The sequence below is a fragment of the Plecotus auritus genome (genome assembly GCF_963455305.1).
Source record: "Plecotus auritus genome assembly, chromosome: 7".
In the NCBI taxonomy this organism is placed as follows: domain Eukaryota; kingdom Metazoa; phylum Chordata; class Mammalia; order Chiroptera; family Vespertilionidae; genus Plecotus; species Plecotus auritus.
This window is the reverse complement of record NC_137774.1, coordinates 151,883,348-151,905,800: the sequence shown is the minus strand read 5'-3', so window position 1 is coordinate 151,905,800 and position 22,453 is coordinate 151,883,348. Positions and strand designations below refer to the sequence as shown.

At 43.8% G+C, this 22,453-nt stretch overlaps 1 protein-coding gene across 1 annotated transcript in view; it reads right to left on the bottom strand.

Moving 5' to 3' along the window:
- Window positions 1-10,563, bottom strand: part of ADCY2 (adenylate cyclase 2) — a 312,377-nt gene extending 301,814 nt beyond the window's left edge. The window contains exon 1 of the mRNA XM_080681480.1: window positions 10,183-10,563. Coding sequence (XP_080537606.1) covers window positions 10,183-10,413 — 231 coding nt within the window. The 5' untranslated portion in view covers window positions 10,414-10,563. The remainder of the gene's footprint in view (window positions 1-10,182) is intronic.
- Between the last annotated feature and the right edge of the window lie 11,890 nt (window positions 10,564-22,453).

Below are 22,453 nucleotides of genomic sequence, written 5' to 3'. Positions count from 1 at the left end.
ACCTTGTCTTCTAACTTGCTGATGCGGTCCTCAGCCTCTTCTAGTGTACTGCTTAAACCTTCCATTGTGTTCTTTATTGCAGCTATGTCATTCTTCATCTCCTCTTGGTTCCTTTTTATGTTGGTGACATTCTCATTCAGCTCCTTATAATTCTCATTGAGTTGTGTGTATTTGTCATCCAGTCGTTTGAGCATCCTTAGAACCATTACTCTGAATTCTTTCCCTGGTATGTTGCTAACCTCAGTTTCCTTTAACTCCCTTTCTGGTGATTCCTCTTTTTCTTTCCTTTGGGGATTGCTTTTTTGTCTTCCCATGTTTTTCTATATTGTTTTAATTATAGATCCAATTGCTTTGCTACCCAGGTTCTTTTGGGGATGGTGCTACTGGTGTAATCTCTCAGGTCTCCTGGGCTTGGTAATTTAGTGTGGCTCTCTACTTGAGCTATTTGGGTTCTCTTGATGTAGGCCTGCGAGCTGGAGAGGAACAACTGCAGTGTCTAGAAGTCAGCAGCCGTAGAGGGGTGTGTGCCAATTTTTGCTGATTGAAATCACACGTGCCCAGCAGGGACTCACAGCAGCACCCAGGAACCGTCTGTTGGGGTGATGGGGCTCAGGGTGCCTGCTCTCTGGAAAGGCGTGACTGTGGTGTCCAGAGTTCTGTAGTTGTGGGTGGGCAGACTCAGCTTTTGCTGCTGCACCTGTGGTGGCTAGACACTCGCTCCCAGTGGCGGCTCACAGGGGCACCTGCAGTACGTTTGCCACCGAGGCACACTGAAGCACTCTGAAGGGCCCTGGCAGTGTAGCCACGTAATTGAGGCGTCTGTGGGCAGGTATCCAGGATGAGTGAATGCAGAATTTCTACTGCAGCGGGGGAGAGTGTGCCTGTTTGTCCAAGATCACACCCAGAGAGAGCTCACAGCTGTGGAGGTGCGTTTGCTAGCGCAGAGCTCTGATGCACTCTGAGGGGCCCTGGCACTGAGGTTGAGGAGCTGGGGTGGCTATGGGCAGTTATTCAGGAAGAGGGAATTCAGAATTTCTACTGCAGGGCAGCGCACCCTTGTCTGTGCAGAATCACACCCAGCAAAGTCTGACAGCTGTTCCCCAGAACGCGCTGTGGATAGATGGCTCAAGGGGCCTGCTTGTTGGAAATGCGCGAGAGTGGAGGTGCCTTTACCTGTGCAGAGCTCTGATGCATTCTGAGGGGCCCTGGCACTGAAGTTGCACAGCTGGGGTGTCCGTGGGCAGTTGTTCAGGAAGTGGGAGTTCAGAATTTCTACTGCAGGGCCGCGCGCCCTTGTCTGTACAAAATCATGCCCGCGGGGGCTCCCAGTGGCTCCCAGGTACTGCCTATGGAGTGGTGTGCCCTGGGTGGTGTGTCCTGAATGCCTGTGCACTGGAAACCTGAGAATGTGGAGTCCGGAGTTCTGCTGCTGGGGACGGGGATGTTGCACATACTGCTGCGGGAGCGGTGGAGGTGGAGGTCCCAGAGTCCGCGGGTCTGCGAGGGGGGCAGCAGGATTTTGGCTGGAGTGGCTGCTGGGTCACGGGGCAGTTCCAGGGCCTGTCTGGTTGGTGGTGCTGATGAGTTCCTAAAAAAGGCTATTCTCCCCTTCAAGATGGTGTGGGCTCCATGCTGGAGTCCTGCAGTCCGGGGAGTGCCCACAGTGGTGGTAGTCTCTCCTTGTCCATGAGAGCCTGGTCTGCCAGCCCCTGCTGCTCCTATGGGGATTTAACTGTCCCTCACTCACTCACACACTCACCACACACATCCACACACTCTCCTTTCATCCCCTCACTCATTCACTTCCTCTCCCTCACCTCCATCCTGCTAGCCGCCATCTTCCTCGAATTCCCAATAGAGTGGTTTTATGTGGAGATTGACGTAGGACATAGGTGATTGCAAAGTTTATATGGAAGAACAAAAGAATAATCAAGAAACATTTAAAGGAGTTGCATGTTATTTGCCCTGATAAATATAAATACTTATCATAAAGGTTTAGTAATTATAATCTGTGTGTTTGTGTGTGCAAGTGTGCAATTTTACCAAGGGAAAAAAACAACAAGACAAAACTTAAGCAATGAAACAGGATAGATAGTCCATAACAAACCACTGATATGTGGGAATTTGGTGTGGGAAAAGGAATAACTATAATGGATCAGTAAAAATTCATTCTCCACAAAGAAAAAATATGGAAATGGATCTTGATCACTATCTCTCACCACATATATAGCATACATATGTGATATGTATATATATGATATATGTGTGTGATAAAATGAATAAAAAAAGAGGATGATAAACAGAAAGTGCAATATGAAGCTGACTTCTAAGGGTGGGCAGGGGAATGGTGCAGCGTGTAGATAGAAATACATTACTGGAAGTACTCTAGGCTGGACTGGTCTCATGAGTGTTTATTTGAGCATGAATATATAAGTGAGCCAGATAGAGATTAATGAGGATTATGCTCAAGAATCAAATATTAACCACATTAATCAAATGATAACTTCCATTCTGTTTACCTAAAAGTCCAATTCCAAGGAACAGATGTTACGTATGTATGAATTAAGTGCAAGTCAACGATAGGAAAGAATTTGACGTTAGATCTGCCATATGTTTGAACTCTGTTAACATTTCTTCACTATCTCTTTCATTTGCATTCACCCAATCTCTTTGGTCTCTTAATTTTAAACATCAATAGCTTTTTATTGGTTCTAGTAATAAACTAGCCTAAAATGTTGAGTCCTTCATAATGTTTATGGGTCACTAGTAGCTTTAAATATTAATTATTTGCCCTCTATTTTTTATATAACTGTAAAAAATAATACAGGACATTTAAAACACACATACAGGCGTGGCTGGGTAGCTCAGTTGGTTGGAGCATCATCCTAATATGCCAAGGTTGTCAGTTCAATCCCGTCAGGGTACATACAAGAAGCAATTAATGAATGCATAAATAAATGGAACAACAACTCTCTAAATAAATAAATAAATAAATAAATAAATAAATAAATAAATAAAAACACATACTAATACTTCACTGTCTTGGGGGATAAGCACATAGGAATGGAAGCCAGCATCTTTGATCTCTGGCTGGCCCTAGCTGTAATATCTCCACTTCATTGTGTCTGGTAGGGTAATAAAGGATGTTGGTAGAAATAGGTAGAGGTTCTAATTCTAAGATCGTGCAGTCAGGGATCCCCTCACAATAGTGTTGATGCACTATCTTCTGTAGGGCAGTGACCCTAGAGACTTGACTCTTTCAGACAACAATAACCACCTTGAGAAATCTCAGGAATTTCAATGACTTAAAAACAAGTTATTATACTTTATGTCTGATGTTTCAAATGCAATAAATTGTTCATATATTTAATTGTGCTAATCATTTAAGATTCCCATTTCAGCAACCAAGTCTTTTTAAGTGACTTGGTTTGATTCTAAGATAAAATTAGCCATATGTATCCCTTATAGTCATGGCCCAGGTCTGTATTCCCTTTCTCTCTTGTATTGGTATCATCATTCATTCTAGGACCCTGGGCAAAGTCAGAAAACTGGTTGGCAAAGCTGCTCCCAATGGTTTTTCAGGTTGAGACTCCTATTACTGTGTCCATCACTGTCACCCGAATCAGACTCCTGGGGATGAAAGTGTAAACCCAAGTAAAACAAAGAAACAAAATTAATTATTTGTAACATCGCCAGCATCAGTTGAACTAATGAAGGCTTCATTCGAATCTCTCCTCAGATCCCTTCCTTGTGATTTTTATTATATCCTTATACAAAGAGGGCATTGAAGCAACACCAGTGAAGTTTTAATTTGGTCAAATGGACCAAACACAGGAGCTAATTCAACAACCCTTTCTCTCCTCCCAAATGCACCTAGTGGTGCAAACCAGAACTGCCAGGAGTGTGTCACTTCTCTAGTTTGACACTGAGGAATCACATGGTAAATATCTTATATAACATCAAAACTAACAAAATTGGAAAATATGAATGTTCATATGAGTGTCAACTTGACAAGAATTTTACTTCTGGAGAATGTTAAATTATGTCAAAATGTGACTTTTAATTAAACAATCTATGCTTCTGTGCCTTTTTAAAAAAACTCAAAGTTATATGCACAACGTATATCATATAAATAGAAACACTTCTCCTGTTCTGTCATGCGCAGGTTTAAAAATCCTAGTACTCAATTAGTTTTCAATGAGAAATACAGCTACAGGAGACATTGACAGGGAAAACCCCCAAGGTACAAATATAACAAGAATAGCCTACATTTTGGGGGTACAGTAGGTGTCCATCACTGTGCTAAGTGCTCTCATGATCTATCTCAATTCCCAACAGAGCTCCCTGATCCTAGTGATCTTATTCATTTTATTTCACAGGTGAAGTAGCTGAGGCTATGGCAGATACATTAATATGTCAGGAACACACACAAAGTGGCAAAATTGAGGCTTGGATCCAGGTCCGTCAACAAAGTTTTGTGCTCTTAACCTGTAGGCTCATGCTGGAAAAGCAGCTGCTGGGGAAAACATACCTACACCATAAATTACAAGTGTTAATTAAGCACCTGTGAAATGGTTAGTGCTGTGTTAAATATGGGGAGTGCTAGACTTCTTCCCTAAAGAACTAGCAATTAGCTGAGGAGACGAGACGGATTTACAAAACTGCCCTGCACATCAGATGACAGTAATGTAGTGGTTGATTCCGTATAGTTCATAAGCTTTGCAGATGTCAGAGGCAGAAACCAATGCAGAGTGCTCAGCCAAGGCTGGACTGTGTCAGCTCTAGAACCTGATCTTATGCCCATGCCAATATCAAGTTCTAGAAAGGATGAGTGTACCAGTAGGTTGTATACAAATACCTGGTTTTGGCCAACAGTTACTGATCAAACATACCAATTAGTACAACCATAAACACCTTTAGCGGAGCAATAGATCAGCTCTAACTGTGTTATCTCCTAAACAGAACGTTTGATTTAAAAATATCCATGAGTTGCACAAACAGTTCAATTGAAATGAATTTTACATGCTGCAGTCTTTATGCCAGGGACTGCTCAGACAATAGAGGCAAAGCCACAAAGGGATCCTCTGCTTAACGGGGAAGACACTGGGAATATTCAGCAAAATGAGAACAACTGATGCCCCACCTCAGTGAGTTCATTGTGAGGAAGCATCTCTACCCAGATCCTTTTAACATTCAAGAGAAGAAAATGGACATGTGACTCCCTTACACAGAATGAAGGTTGAGGATGTCTGTATCATTATGAAATTTCAACAAGAAAACTGCTTTTGTGCCATGGTCAGAGATGGGCATTCTAGACCTGAAGTGAGCTCTAGAAAAGTTCACCCAGGAAAAGTCAAACGTGCTACACCCAGTGCCATCACCACCACCGCCGCCATGGCATGACCTTGAAGAAATGAGCTCACCTCTTTTGGTCTCAGTTTCCTTATCTGTAGAATGAGAGCCATTCCAGCCCTAACATTATGTGGCTATGTGTTCTTTCATAGCAATAGGGGAAATGCAGATACAGAAGACCCACTAAGAACTATAGTTTCTGGGGGCATATTCTGTGTCAGACATTATTCTAAGTGCCTCACATGTACTAATTTGGACCATCACATTCGAAGACAGGTACCATTGCATTTACAAACAAAGACAACTGGGGCATACAGAACTTAAACAATTTCTCCAAGATCACACAAAGGGACAAAGCCAAAATGCCACGCGGATAGATGCTCTCAACCATTACAATTTCTGCTGTTGTTAAATGAAGAAAGCAAGGTACTTTAATTATGCACTTTAATATCTACAGGATGCTTCCAAAGTCCTTTCTTGCTAGCCCTCTAAATTGTAACCACCTTTCCTGCAGAAAATTACAGTTTTCCTTTTCTTTCATTTATACCAGGGAATTACTGGTTGTAAATTACAAATACCTGCCAACTAAGATTTTCCTGAATGTATAGAAATGCTCAAAAAGATGTATCTTTAGCTACCTCTACTCCAATCCCTAAGAACAGGCACTATTGCCTCCATCCCCAGACTAGAGAGAGTATGTGTAGACTCCTGCTCCTTAGGAGATGACAGGCATATTTACCTGCCTTCCCCGGTGTCCCACCCCCCAAAAAAGGGCTGCAGGATTGACTTCTTCCCATTGTCATCCTTCAACCGAGGCCATTGAAATGTTGTCTGCAATAATAAAGCCAAGTTCATCCTACAGTGATTGGGTTGGTTGTTTGGTTGGTTTGGGAAGAATTATGATTCTTTCTCTATGTACAGACAAAAGAAACACTCTGATATATCAGCCTCTAGAAAAACACCAGATACTGGAAATTTGATTTGTAATAAAAAGTACATAGGGTTATCATTGTAAAGATTTTACACGAAATCACAGTAAAAGCGAAGAAAGCAGATCATAGTCTCAGTGAAAATCATATTTATTCAAAGTACATACATATTTCATAAAAGTATATACCCATATGGCTTTCAGCATCATACCAAAAATACACCCAGGAATCTTTTGTATTGCAATATCTGACCTCTTAAAACTTATGGGAATGAAATTTTTCCATTCCAGTTGAAATATTGACTATTTCTAGTTACAAATTTTAGCCAAAACAAACCTGGCTAGAGCCAGCTGTTATTGACAAACAAACAAATATAGGCAAATTTTGAGAAAAGCTATCTGATTCGGGACATAATAAAAGAGGGAGGATTTAATTCTGAGAAAGGATTTTCTTACATTTCATAATGAAAACCAGCCCTAGAAAATGAAGTGACATCATAAGACTTAGACTACTTAAAGTTTGGTCACATTAATTGCCAGTTTTCCAGGGCAAAGTTTATTTTGTTCATCATATCCAGTACTACCATTAAAAATTTCCATGATAAGCAATGGAAAATATTCTCATATTATTAAACAGAATATTAAAATTCTAGACATGCTATCATGGGTTCTATTAACTTTGTTTCATGTTTAGATAATTCTTAACAAATATGGAGTTAAACCTACTTAATAGCTTTTTATGTAGCAAATAATTAAGCAAGATGGTGAAGTTTCAATTCAGAACTTATTTTTACAGTACAATACAAATACTTTGAGGATTAACTTCATGATGCAGAATCATGGATCGACCGTAGATTGAAATTAAGTGAAACTAGGTTCTGAATAATGTCAGTTAGAGAAATACAAAATCAAGACAATGCCTACTTTTTTCTTTTTAGTAGATATTTCCAACCACTTTGAACAAAGGCAATTACATATAGAAAAAAAAAATCACTGTGTACTGGAATGATGCTAAGACCATTTTGCAATCCAAATGTTCTCAGATCTATGGATGTGCATCAAGAATACTGCCAGACTTTTTCTACTACAAGAACTGATGGAAATCTAATGGAAATCAAAATCGGACAGATTCATGGGAAAGAAGGAATCTGTCCAAGATTTCAGACAGCAAAAATAGATCTGCTGAGCTCCTGAATTACATCACTGTGTAGCTATTCTAGTACAGTGCTGGAAGGTGGACACCTGGGCCAGCCCCAAGCAGCTGTTTCCATCTCCTGAAGTAGATCTCTCAGAAGCCAGGCTCTGATCAGCCTGCAAAAGTTAACTCAACCCTATCCATGTAAACACTGCTCTATGTTAACACCGTCCCATCTTCCAATGGTCCTATCCCAACCATCTTTGACTATCTGGATGGAGAACATATTTTTGGAAAGAGGAACTGCTGCTTATGACATCACTAAAAGCAAAAGAGAAATAAACTGTTAGGAGCTCAGAACTATCCCAGTCCCTCCTGAGGTACAGTTTCAGAGGATGTGCCCATTCCTCCACGGTTTCCCACTTCCCGCTTGGCGTGCAGCCCAAGTTCCCACCTGAAGTTAGCCTTCCCACAACCCTCCCAAAATCTGGAATGTTTCTGTGCAGTTTGTCACCTCAAAGGATTTACACAGTAGTCAGACCATGGACCAGGTACAGCAAAAGAATGGGATCCAGCCCTAATCGGTTTGGCTCAGTGGATAGAGCATTGGCCTGTGGACTGAAGGGTCCCAGGTTCGATTCTGGTCAAGGGCTTGGTTGCAGGCATATCCCCAGTAGGAGGTGTGCAGGAGGCAGCTGATCAATGTTTCTACCTCTCTATCCCTCTCCCTTCCTCTCTGTAAAAAATCAATAAAATATATTTAAAAAAAAAAAAAAAGAACGGGATCCATCTGGACCTCAGCCTGGGCTACAGCCATGCCATGGGAAGTGCCCATTTAGTGCTTAAAATGATTTAGCTGAATGGCAGGAATGTGTGAAAATAATTGACTGATCAAGGAAAAGTAAAATCGCCTGTGTAAACTTTGCAAAAGGAGACCACTCAAGCATTTGCACCACTTGAAATGAAACATAACGGAATTGTGTAAAGAACCACAAATACAAAGATCAAGAGGTCAGAGAAGGGTGCTTTCAGCTCGACTCCACTGAATCTCTGACTGACCCATTCAGGAGCATATATACGAAGGAGGTCAAATAAATTAGAGATCTATGTCATAGCAAAAACAAACAGACAAAAAATGCCGTGTGTGTAGGGGAAGTATGAACTCCCCAGTTGTCTTTAAATATATTAACGGTGCTATAAATAGGCCATCACCTGCTCCTCCTTTTCCACTTAGAAGAGAACAAGCCAGAACAGGTTTGCATTACAGCTTCAACAGAATCACCAGCAGCTATGTCCTGGCAAAACAGATTTCCAGAGAGAAACTGACGTGTTTTCTTCCCTGAAAGTTCTGGAACAAAAAGGAGATGCTTTTAGAAATGCTGCTTGCCAGTGAGGTTGACCAGAAGTCTCTCTCCAAGTCCTTTTTGGTCCTAAAAGTGGTGAAGAGAGATAATGATGCCACTCCAGGGAGCACTGAATGCTGTGCTGGTTACAGGGGTGTGAGACCTGGCCTAAACCCACACCCAGGACACAGGATCAAAGGGCGCTCTCTGCTCTCTGCTTTACATGTACTAGCCAGTTGTGATATGTGGTATCATGCTCTCTCCTACACTCTGTTTTTAATTTTGACCTCCCTGGATTCCAGCAGAAGACAGCATCCCTTCACCAGTGTGGGGGTGAAGAAAACTCTAGTTTTGAAAGAACCCTATGATGGCAAGTTTTCCAATGCATAACGTTTGAGCACCATCTGGCTCAGGATATCAGAAACCACCTGCCAAGTACCGACAGCTATTTTGCACACTGGGTGAAACAGGCACAAACATCCACTTCTTTGCTCAGTGGACACAAATGTGGTGCATATTTCTAGTCTAAGCTGAAGACATCCCCAGATCAACTACTGCCCCCAAAGTATCTCACTGGGTAATCTATGCCTAGCACAAACATAACAGGAGGTGCAAAAGTTTGAACCACACAAACAGAAGGATCAGTGACAGGAAGTTTACTGCCATCTACAGATTTCCCCTCACTGCTCAAGGGAGTGAGCCAAAGCTTTCTGCTTGAAAAATACAAATTGGCAAAATTGACATCAGCCGTTGGGCCGCATGATGCTCCTACTAATGAAATCCACTTTTACAAGCGCTAGTACACAGTTAACTACCTACCGCTCTAGAAACGGGAAAGTATCTCGCCTGATACTTATAGGCTCAGAGGATGCAGAGTCACAACCGGTCAACAGCCCATCCCTTTCTGTCTATGGGACTAAAGACATACAAGATTTAAAGGCAAAGATGTACGATAATATACTTTTAAAAAACCACTTTCCTCCTTATTAACCACTTTCTCAAGGCAGGCGTTTTACAAAGTTAAATAACACCAATTCAAACTGAAACACCAGCTCAGGAGGCAGGCAGCGGCCACGGAAGTCAGGGGTTGATTTGGATAGGAACGCATCGGAGCGGAGGTGGCAGGCAGCAGCCTGGGCGCAGAGCACAGCGGAGTTTGCCTGCGGGTTCGCAGAGAGGGGAAACTCACGCCCCGCGGTCCACCTGGTGAACACCCTGGCAACTTTATTTTGGGCAGAAGCGTCCAAGGAAACTTTTCTCGTGCCTGCAGCCCTGGCCAGAGCCAGGCCAGCCTCGGGCAGGCAGGAGGGGCAGGGAGCTGAGAGGGAAGGGCCGCCCTAGGCGGGACGCGGCTGGGCGAGCTGCGTCCCTCTCCTCTCGGGACCGCGAATGCGCGGGGCAGGTCCCGGGGGGAAGCCACTCACCAGCTGGAGCGCGAAGAAGACGGCAAGCAGGGCGACACAGGCGCCCATGACGATGAGCAGCAGGAAGACGATGAGCGGGTGCTGCTGGCTCATGCAGTAGTAGGACTCATACAGCCAGTCCCGGGACCGCTGCAGCCCGTCGCCGTCGCCTCCGCCGCCCGCGGCCGCCGCCGCCACCGCCTCGGCGCGGTCCCGCAGGTAGCGGCGGCGCCGCATCGCCTCCTGCCACATCGGGGCGGCTCGCGGGGCGCCGGCCGAGCGAGCCCGGCCCGGGCTGCGCCGCCCGCTGCCGCCCGCTTCTCACTCCTGCGCCGCCTTGGCCGCGCCGCTGCCCGCGCCCCGAGCTGCGCTCAGGGGCCTCGGCGGGAGCGGAGCTCGGCGCCCCGGGTTGGGCGCTGGCGTGCAGGCGAGGGCCGGGTGGCGGCCTCGGGGGCAGCTCCCGACGCCGCCGCTGCCGCCACCGCGCGGGAGGGAGCGGGTGCGACCGGGGGCCCTCCGCCCGCCTCTCCTCACCCCGCGCGGCGCAGCCTGGCCTCTGCGCACCGCTGCCCCCCGACGGCCGGGCCGTGTGCTAGGGGAGGCCGGGGGCTGGCGGATGGGAGGAGTGCGAGGAGCGGGGGAGGAGGTTGGCACCGGCCGCGCCCCACCCGGGTGTCCCCTCCTTCCGCCCTCCCACACAGCTCGGTCCACCTCCTCTCCACTACCTCAGAGCTCAGCCTGGGGGTTCCCTCTCCCTGCCCGCCCCCTGCCCCCCCACCGCCACTTCCCACTGCGCTCAGAGCACTGCGGGGGCGCCTGGCCTCCTCTGCACTAGCTCTCAGCGCCACGGAGCGGGGTATTCCCACCCTCCGGTGCCCCCAGCCTCTCGGCGGGCTGCAGGGGGTGGAGAGGTGCTCCCAATCTTCCCCACCATCCGGGAGGAGACCTCCCATCTTAGAGTAGCCCCTACTCAGAGGAACGCGGGGACTACTTCCTTTTCACTATCTGGGGGCACGGAAGAGGGGTTCTACTACCCTTGCCCCCCTCCCCAGCGGGTAGGAGTTCCCCACCCACCTCTTCTATCTCAACACTGTGTGGTGGGCTTCCCGCGCTACCACAGAGGGCAGGGGGACTTGGCTGCGGGGACCCTAGGAGTCCTAGGCGAAAAGCCCCCAAATGCGCAATGGAGTAGTGAGGCGGAGGTGACGGAGCGCAGGACCCCCGCCACGTCCTCGTGAGGCAGCCATACTTGCGTCCTGCACTTTTCACTTTGGAGGTGCCCAGTGGGATAGGGTTTTCCGTATCGGAGGTCTAGGGGGAGCTCTCTGGCCGCCACACCCCATGGAACCCCTTCTGACGGGCGGGAACGGCTCAGAGCCTCGCTGGGCTCAGGGCGGGCGGGCTCTGGGGTTACTCCCTCCACACCACCTGGAGCGACTGAGTGGGAGGCGCCGAAGACGGAACTGGAGCTGGCGGGGGGAGGGGCAGCATCCCCTCTGCACACTCCTGGGATGGAGATCCCTGGTCCTAGCGTCGGGTGACAGGGGATCTCGTCGCTGCTCTTCCGAAGGAGCCCATCCTTCTGGAGGACGTTTCATACTGGAGTGTTGTCTGACCCAAAGACCCGCCAATCTCGCCTTCTCCCAAAGCCTAAGGAATCCAAGGCACAGCGACCCTCCCCTTTCCTGCCACCAGCAAACAGCCCAGGAGTTCCTAGGCACCTTGGTCGCCCCCTGGAGACCCCCAGGGCTCAGGACTCTGAGTGCTAGCACACCTATTGCCGCCTATTCCAGAGCTGTCCCGTTGCCCGCCCAGGCTGTCCTGTCGTTCTTGCCGAGCAGGGATATCTGATCTGAGTAGCTGTGTGCCCGTGCCCCGTACCCGGCCACTCGGGGAGAGGGGACTGCGAGCTTCCAGGGGGGTATTTTTAGCAGCAGTTAATGTCTGTTCTGCCCAGGGGTTATGACCAGAGAAAGGCACACCCGTGGAGGTGTGGGAGAGTAGGGCGGAAACAGAAGAGGGCTGGGCTCAGGGGCGTGCCCAGACACTGGATCCTTGGCCAGGGTCCTGCCCCACCTGGTCCAGGACCTTCCCTCCTGCCCATAGACCTGGAGAGAAGGAGAAATGGGAGGAGGAAATGGATGGCAGAAGGTTCCCCCAAAGCCTCCCACAGCCCATGTTCCCACCCCCACCCAGTCCTAGTGGTAGAATGAAACATCTGTGGTTGTCTGAAGCTCCCCCACACCCCTTGCCTGCCTTTCCTTTTACACCATCCCAGACTGTCAACTGTAACCAGGTAATCTAATCTCAGCCTTTCCTGTTGGTCTAAAGTTCTAAACGCACCCACTGGGCTCAGTTCTTTCTTTGGGGCCAGGGGATTCTAGGAGTTTGGTGGTTCTGAGAGCAAGCTGCAAAGACAAATCACACTTAGAAACTTCCAGAACCTAATCTCACCTATGGAGACACAGTTGAGTGAGAAGTTGGCCATAGTTTCTTCAGTGTGGATTTTCTTTGTTTCTTCAGCTCTGCCCAAGGTCGCTCTGGGTTTGGTAAGCCAACATTAATTTTAGACTGAAATAAAAAATTTTAAAAAACCGCTTATCTGAGGAAATGGAGCTCCAATTCAGGAGGCTCAGATTCAGGCAGCACCTAAATTGTGTTTCCCCAGACAAAGGGGAGCTGGCTTCTGCTGGCCCAGGTTTCCAATTAGTTCCATGTTATGAAATGAGGTATCTAAATTTGTACTTCTGATTGGTCTGACTGTCACAGTCCTGACTGGTCAGCTTTATAGTTGGTTGTTATGGGGCAGTTCTGATTGGACAGGCAGGTCTTAGTCCATTGGTCCAAAAAGGAAACCAGAAAGCCCTTTCTAATAGTTTTCAGTGAGGGTAAATGAGCAGGGCATGGTGCAGAAGTCAGGAATTCAGTCTGAAGTTTTTTCCTGCAGTGTGGGAGAAGACCCTGTCAGCAAATGGCTGCTACTTTTATTCATAACACTTGGGTCCTGGATAAATTCCCTTCTTCTGGTGCACATCAAGTGAATCTTTCTTCTCGGAGTCCATAGTTTGGGCAGAACTGAACATTTCCAGTCCTTTCCTGTTGGAGCAATCTCCTCCTCCTCCTCCTCCTCCTCCTCCTCCTCCTCCTCCTCCTCCTCCTCCTCCTCCTCCTCCTCTTCCTTCTTCTTCTTCTTCTTCTTCTCTCCAATTCTTGCTGCTTCTTCACCCCTTGTATTGATAAATGTCTGCTTTCTCCTACTCAAGAAGGAAGAAAAAGTAAATAATCTGTAATTTAGGTGCCTGGAAAAAAAGAACTGAAAGACTTGTGAGGGAAAAGTAAAGATTTAATTAATTATTTTCTCTTTTGTTCTAGTGGGGAAGTTGGGTATTTTTAACAACCAGTATCTATACCAGCCTTGGGCAAACTACGGCCCGCGGGCCAGATCCGGCTGTTCTATCTGGTTCTCTTGCTCTCCCCTCCGCTCCTTTACTTTGAATTTATATTAGTTCACACGAACACTCTATCCATGCTTTTGTTCTGACCCTCCGGTCCAGTTTAAGAACCCATTGTGGCCCTCGAGTCAAAAAGTTTGCCCATCCCTGATCTATACCATATGTATATGCACCACACATTAAAGGGGTTGTTGTAAGACTTACAGAGAATTTTGTAAATGCAGGGCAACCTATAATTAAACTCGGAACAGAGAGAATTTAACCCTTATGACATTTTTATCACCTATTCTTTCATTAGTTCATTCAACAAATATTTATTTTTTACTATCATGTGCCAGATGTTGAGGGGGGAAAAAGTACCTATCCTGGGACCCCCGTAGGAATTTCCAGTGTACCACTTTGAAAAAGTAGCCTACAAAAAACAAAACAAACAAAAATCAACATTCATCCCCATCTTCCTCCAACAATGTAAATCTCACCATCATAGAAAAAAGTTCCTGGAAGAGATATAATATAAAAATCAAGGATATGTCAGGCTTCCCTACGGTTTTGTTGGTTGTTGGTTTTAGCTTTAGTGCTTATTTTTATAGGGACCTCTATTGTTACATTATGTTTAATACAAAATAAAATGTGAATCAGCACCATCATTACAATTATTCTATCAGTGTGTTTTAACTGATTGTATCAAGTATGCCTTTTTAAAATACCAAAAAAGTTCCTATACGAAAGAAAAAAGTAATAACCCAGAAGCAGCATGAGGTAGAACAAAAATAATGTCCTTTGGTACAAAGCCAGGAGTGTGAAATAGAGACCCCTGCAACTAAAGGGACCCCCAAGGTGCCATCCACTTCATTTCCATGTCTTTGGGGTAGCTGGGATGCTATGCCAATGGTAAGGCATGGAGAGCAAAGGGGTTCCCATAAATGTATTCCATATCAACTTATTTGTGACAAAATGCACAAAGACACCAACTGTGAAAGCTCTAACTGGGCCTAAGGGAGAGAGAAAAAAAAAAAAAGCATTTGGATAAAGACTTCATTTTTTTCCTGCAACACTAGAGGGCAGCCCTTCATCCTGGGAACCCAGCAGGCAGGCAGGTTTATATATGGGTGTGTGACTTGTGCTGTTGCACAGGGCTCTACACTTGGTTTAAGGGTCTGCTGTCACCATCCAGAAATTCTTGGTAATTTTTTACCAAGAAGTCACACATTTTCATTTTGCCCTGGGCCCTGCAAATTAGAGAGCCGGTCCTGCCAGCTGGTGACACTAAACAGTCCTCCCATCTCTGCCTGAGTTCAGAACCTCCGGGCTGCAGGCTTGAGGACCCTCCCGATCTGGTCATCTTTCACACACACTGGGTCACACATGAAGGAAGATAAATCCGATAAACGGTTATGTTGCAGGAAAGGTTTTTGAATCAGTGTTTTGTGCTTTAAAAGGACTCATCTTCTAGTTCCTATTCCAAATCCAGTTAGATTAGCTCAGTCAATAAGGGAGCTGTTATGCTCCTCCCAATGTCACAGTGCTTTGATTAAGTAAAGGCAGGCGGGCAAACTGTGCCAAGGACAGACGCGGGCATGAGCCAACCCCAAGCCTATTGTAAGGGTTGAGCACAGAGTATTTCCCTGTGTATTCGTTTTCCTCTCTGGCAAATACATCACCGAAATTTATATAATAAAGTATGAACAGTATGTCAACAGATTCATTATCACCATGAAATGTCTTGTGTGCTCAGATAACATTTACATTTTTATTGTACCAGACTCTGTGGATACAGAAACCACACAACCATAGCCAGCTTATGGCTCCAAGAAGTCTCATTAACTCTTTGAGCTCACTAAGGAGCTCTTTTGCAGTTCAGTTTTTAGAACATAAAAAAAGTGGCTGAACGTAACATTAACATCCTCATTTTCTTTCCCATCCAGGGTGGGATGATCTCGATGTGTCTTTGAAAGATCCTACTTGCTTGACTGATTTGATAAATTATTTCTCAAGTGGCAAAATTGGAATAAATATCTCATAGAATCATCTTTAAGATCTGAGTTCAGGTGACTTATTGGGATTTAGAGTCCTGAATATGTGAGAAGATGGTACAAGTGTTTTGGAACCCCACTGCCATTCCAAAGCTTGTAACTAGTACTTTTTTCAAAACCCACTGAGATGCTGGAATTCCTTCTATGAGCACTGGGAGGAGGGAGGAGAGGTTAATGACTAATCAGTCTCCAGCACGCCTGCAAACTTGTGAGAAAGATCGATTTCCCTGCTCTTGCTCAGAGAAGGGGATCTGAAAGCAATGACTCATGGAGCAGAGGTGTGTGCTCCGGATCTGTTGCTAGGGGAGGCACAGGAAGAGGGCGCCTACTGAGCAAGCTTACATGGATCATTCAGATACTGTGGCTTTTATTTTTATACCCTTTTAGGTGTCCCTTCAACTACTCAATGAAAGAATAGATTAATTACACAGTGAAACTGATAAATAATCTACTTTTAGGAAAAGAAATAGTCTCTATAAAAAGCAAAGCTGAGGCATACTTCATCAACGTTTTTACCTAATTCTGAATTCATTCAGTTCAGATAACTTAGCTTAAGATTTTAAGTTTCTCTACTACTGTTTGAGTCATGATTTTATATTGGAATTTGAAAATAAATAAAACTTGCTCTTGTATTATTCCATACTGTTAGAATAAGTTATTAACTATAACTTTCTTAAAGTGCTGGATTTTTGCCTTAGCTCTGATACCAACTGTAAATTTTCCCAGAAGTCATAAAGACCACTGAGCTGCAGTTTATTTATCTGTAAAGTAAGAAGAATAGACCGATTAGTTTAAACAACTTTCTAACATGTTAATATTACCCTGGGCTGGGGAAAAGAATGGATTTTATTCAACATTTTTAGACAAGGGGGAGGAAATTATACCCCCCCAAAAAAAAGTTTGTTAGGTTGTATGTGAGCATTTGAGAGCAAGTTCTATTTCCTTATAGATACTAGTAAATGCAAGAAGGAGAATGTTTCAGTGGACAGGTCAACCTTTCTGTGTTAAGCTGGTCTGTCTTCCCTCATTAGAAGGTAAACTCATTAAGGGGAGGTGATTTTTGTTTCTTTTTTTCTCTGTTATATATCTCCATTCCTGAAATTTGCAAAACCCATAGTAAGTGCTTAACGAATGTGTGCTCAATGAATGAATGACTGCATGGCTGAAGATATATGGCAATGTCATCCTTTTTAAAAAAGAGTACAATTGACAAATAATGTCAGTACATTATTTTAATCAGAACTTCATTTGATAGAAACATTGTCCAGGTCCTGAGGAGGTTATATGTATATACATGTTTTCTATTGGCACTATATTCACATTCCTAAAAAAATCTCACTGTTTTTAAATCCTAAAAAGGCAAGCATCCAGGTTTATTTTGTAGTCTATTTTTATAAAAGCATGATAATTTCTATCAATATAGACAAAGATTTCTAAACACAGTGTTGTTTTTCAATAGCACGTTTAAATATACAGATATATATAGTGACTACATTTTAATATAAAACTCGATAAGGAAAATGCTGTCATGGTAATAAATGATATTTCAAATGGAGATTGATAGGTTCTGCTGAAGGCAATAAAATCTGCTTTCTCTTGCTCAGGAGCCCCCTGAGCTGCACGTCCTCAGCTCTCCACTCAGAGCCAGGTGCTGCCTGGGAAAGAGCTGGGGGGAGGTTGCTGAGTTCATGGGGCCATTTGCCTTAGATTAACCTCCAAATGGCCAGATACGGTTAACGTGCCAACTCTATCTAGACAAGCTGTATTTACGTTGTTACTGGGAAACGCTGAAGACATTTTCACGCTCAGCAGGCTAAAGGAATAAAAAGGCAATCGTAAACCTAGACCCTCATTATTACATTACAGTCTGATAACTAACACATAAAAAAAAAAGTATCTGTCTTCCCTGCTGGGGTAGAGTTGCTCTTCACGTCTAAGTATATTCTTCCAGAGAGCCAACAAATGGAAGGTTCATGTAAAAAAAATACTTAGAAATGTTAATGAAATTAATATGAAACTATTTGGACTAAAATATAGAAAGTGGGGTCAGGCATGGAGGTTGCTCAATGTTGATTTAATTTGCTTTATACAGTCCCATTAGAGCATCATGCAGCCACTTTTCTTAAGATCTAAGTTTGCAATTAGCTATCCAGTTACAGTAATGTATATGCTTTTCTATATAGAGACAAAAAAATAGTTATATTTAGTCTTTTTAAATTTGCAAACAATGAATACAGTTATGTCTGTTCTGGACAAAATTTTACAAATCTAAGTTATAGGTCCCTTTTGCTAACTTTCTATATTGATGGTATAGAAAAATATCCACTAGCCTTCTTACCCTCTTTCAATGGTATTTTGTAGGAAACTTAAAGAGATAAAGGAATTGTGAAGTGTGACATTAGGAATCACAAATGTGAACACCTAACAAAACCAGATTATTGAAATGACTCACACATTACCCAACAGATGTCTTCTTTTATTTGGATTCTTCCTATGAGTAAACTATTCTTGACCTAAACAATATTCAGCACTTTCCTTCTTTGGAGTCTATTCAGTCTTTCAGTGTTGCAGCTAATCAAAAGTGCAAAATGGAATTTATAAAATAACTACAGGCCTGGTGCACGAAATTCGTGCACGGGGGGGGGGGGTGTCCCTCAGCCCAGCCTGCACCCTCTCCAATCTGGGACCCCTCGAGGGATGTCCGACTGCCCGTTTAAGCCCGATCCTGGTGGATCGGGCTTAAATGGGCAGTCGGACATCCCTATCACAATCCAGGACTGCTGGCTCCCAACTGCTCGCCTGCCTGCCTTCCTGATTGCCCCTAACCTCTTCTGCCTGCCAGCCTGATCACCCCCTAACCACTCCCCTGCCAGCCTGATTGATGCCTAACTGCTCCCCTGCCAGCCTGTTTGCCCCTAACTGCCCTCCCCTGCCAGCCTGTTTGCCCCTAACTGCCCTCCCCTGCAGGCCTGGTCACCCCTAACTGCTCTCCCCTGCAGGCCTGGGTCCCCCCCAACTGCCCTCCCATGCAGGCCTGGTCCCCCCCAACTGCTCTCCCCTGCAGGCCTAGGTCCCTCCCAACTATCCTCCCCTGCTGGCCTGATCGCCCACAACTGCCTTCCCTTGTAGGCCTGGTCCCTCCCAACTGCCCTCCCTTGCTGGCCATCTTGTGGTGGCCATCTTGTGTCCACATGGGGGCAGGATCTTTGACCACATGGGGGCAGCCATCTTGTGTGTTGGAGTGATGGTCAATCTGCATATTACTCTTTTATTAGATAGGATAGAGGCCTGGTGCACAGGTGGGGGCCAGCTGGTTTGCCCTGAAGGGTGTCCTGGATCAAGGTGGGGGTTCCCTTGGGGTGTGGGGCAGCCTGGGCAAGGGGCCTGTGGTGGTTTGCAGGCCGGCCACACCCCCTGGTGACCCAAGCGGAGGCCCTGGTATCTGGGGTTTATTTATCTTCTACAATTGAAACTTTGTAGCCTGGAGCTGAGCCAAGCCTTCTGCTTGCTCCGAGGCGGCAGCCATTTCTGTTGGGATTTATGTATCTTCTATAATTGAAACTTTGTAGCCTTAAGCAGAGGCCTGGGCCGGCCAGGGCTGCAGAAGCTTGGCTTCCTCCATCGCCGCGGGCAACCCTAGCCTCCTGCTCTTTCCAGCTCCGTGGCTGCCGCCATTTCTGTTTGGATTTATGTATCTTCTATCATTGAAACTTTGTAGCCTTGAGTGGAGGCCTAGGCCAGCAAGGGCAGGCGGAAAGCTTGGCTTCCTCCATTACCAGGGAAACCCAAGCCTCCACTCTCTGTGGCCGTAGCCATCTTGGTTAGGTTTATTTGCATATTTGTTCCTGATTGGCTTGTGGGCGTGGCTTGTGGGTGTAGTGGAGGTATGGCCAATTTGCATATTACTCTTTTATTAGATAGGATTTTTGTAGTTAGTCTGGTACATAGACTTCTTTCAAGGCCTGGAGTTTAACAATGGGCCCTGGGTACTAAAAAGCCAGTTAACATAGGGATTTGCATGGAGAAACACTGAACAGCCATGTGAAATTCTTATCAAATACATTGAAACAACTCAAAGCAGGAGCTAGTACTGGTTCTATCCAATCTTTTAACCTAGTGATTGTGGAATGAATAAATTCTAGGGATGTTTAACATTTTTTTATTCAACATTTAAATGATGATTACTTGTTCTTGTTTATCTTCTTTTTGATCAATGGCCCAGATTCATAAGTAAATTCTCTCACTTTATACTATAAGACCTTTGGGGAAGAAACCCCCCCTGCTTAAGCTGTTCAGATCAAGATAAAAATCCATAGTCATGATCTTATTTTATTTTTTATTATTATTACTTACTGAAATGCATATGTAGTCCTGTAGTTATTTGAGTTGCCCTGTTTCTTTAACCAGCTGGAAGCTTTTCTGTTTTGTAATTGTCTGATGATTGATTGAAAAACTAGCCACTTCCTAAGAAGTATTATTGAATTAGTGGCAGTCCTCTGATTGCTCTATTTTAAATAGTGCTTAATTAAAAAGTTAATTCCAACTATTTGGGAAATGGGTGGGATATCAGTTTCAATTATCTAATAGTTAGCAGGAGACAGAAAATAAAAATAATTAAAATATAGCTAATTTTAAATAATTGATGAGCATATGAGAAATCTAGACTTAATTACCAGAAGTGTATATTTAGTCTTTAAGTCTACATTTTAAAAAAAATTTTTAAAGAGAGGAAGGGAGAGGGATAGAGAGTTAGAAACATTGATCAGCTGCCTCCTGCACACCCCCTACTGGGGATATGCCCACAACCAAGGTACATGCCCCTGACTGGAATTGAAACCGGGACCCTTCAGTCTGCAGGCCGACGCTTTATCCACTGAGCCAAACCGGTCAGGGCAAGTCTACATTTTTAAAATGGCACCGCGAAACTAAGACCACAGTGAGGATGGCACCCATTGCAAGACCTGGGAATCAGAACCATCATGCTATGCTGCATGGTTTGCTATGTGCAGCCCTATTGGCAGAGCTTAACCTGGAAAAGTGATGCTTCCCTGGGGCACAACACAGTCACATGTTTGGTCCTCTGGCACTCAGCTAAGAGGGAATGTCGCTTCTTTGTTTCCCTGTAAGTGCTTTGAACTTTTCCCCCAGCTCCATTCCTCCGGGCCAGGAGGAGAGAAAGCAGACTGAGCGTAATGCAGTCACCAATCTTTAACTGAAGGGCCTGACACCAACTTTACCCTAGGGTTAATAAAAACAATCTCCTACAAAATTATTGGCATTATAATTAAACCTATCTATATTGATGATTTTTAAAAATATTTTTACTTTAAAATTATTTAAATCTGTTAGTGTTATCTGCTTCGTATACAGTATTTTGTAGATGAATTTGGGAAATGATAAAGGTTCTTTGACAGTATCTTGAATTATATTTTAAAATAGTTGTCTAAACTTTCTGAATTCTGCAAAGGAAGAATGGCTATATTGGAACAACCCTTTGCAGATAATAGCAAACAACTCTGGATATATATATTCACCTGTGTGCGCGCGTGCGTGTGTGTGTGTGTGTGTGTGTGTGTGCGCGCGCGCGTGTGCACACACACACACACACAATATCCAGTGGAAGCATGAATTATGGCTGAGTTCTCATGAGAAACAGTGGAGGTCAGAAGATAATAGGATAGTAGGATGTGTCTTTAAAGTGTTTAAAGTGGAGGAAAATATATACATGTTAACTGAGAATTCTACATAAAGCAAAATATGATTTGAAATACAGACTTTTAAGGCAAAGTCTAAAAATTTCATTGCCAGCAGAAGAAATGATAATGGAAGTTTTTCAAGCTGAAGGAAAATGACATCAGATGGAAATGCAGATCTTAGTTATCTAAAAGAAAATTAAGTATTTAAAGCAAAGTGTTTATATTAAAATATGGAGTTTATAGCATATACTTTATAAAATTTATAACAAAAGAAAAAATAGGTAAGTAAAATCATGACAGTAGCAAAAAATAAGTGGATATGTTAAATTATAACTTGCAAGATTTTATAGTCTATCTGAAGTAATACTTATTAGGTTTAAATAGGCATTGATAAATCACCAATGCACATTTTAATTCTTACAATAACCATTAAAAAATTAAGATAAAGTTAAAAAGCCAATAGAGGTATTGAACTGGAATATTAATGGCAATAGACTAATTCTAATAGTGAAAGAAGTCAGGAAGAGAGGAACATAAGACTAAAAACCAGATGAGACAAAAAGAAAATAAATTGCAAAGCTGTAGAACTATATCCAACTGTATCAATAATTGCCTTCAATTTAAACACTCCAATTAAAAGGGTAGATTGGGAGATCATATAAAAAAGCAAGATGCAACTATATGCTGAAGAGAAACATTCTTTAAAGATGAAGAAATGTATAAGGATGCAAAAAATATATACCATGCAAAAGTAAGAAAAAAAGAAGTTTGTGTAATCATTTTAATATCAAGATTAGGAGTACTACAGTGATAATAAAGGATATTTTTAAAAATATTAAAAGATTAATTTTATCAATAACATATGATAAGTAACACTAAATTTAGTTTAAGATTGATCTGAAACCTAAGTGTAAAAGTTAAAACTATGGAGCTGCTAGAAGAAATTATGGGAAGATACCTTTAAGGCTTTGATGTAGGCAACGATTCTGAGGTGACAAAACTATTTGACATAAAAGTAAAATATTGATAAATTGGATAGGTAGGAAAATAATAGTAAAACCATTCCATGTAATATGTGACATATAAAAGTAAAAATATAAGTAATTTTCTT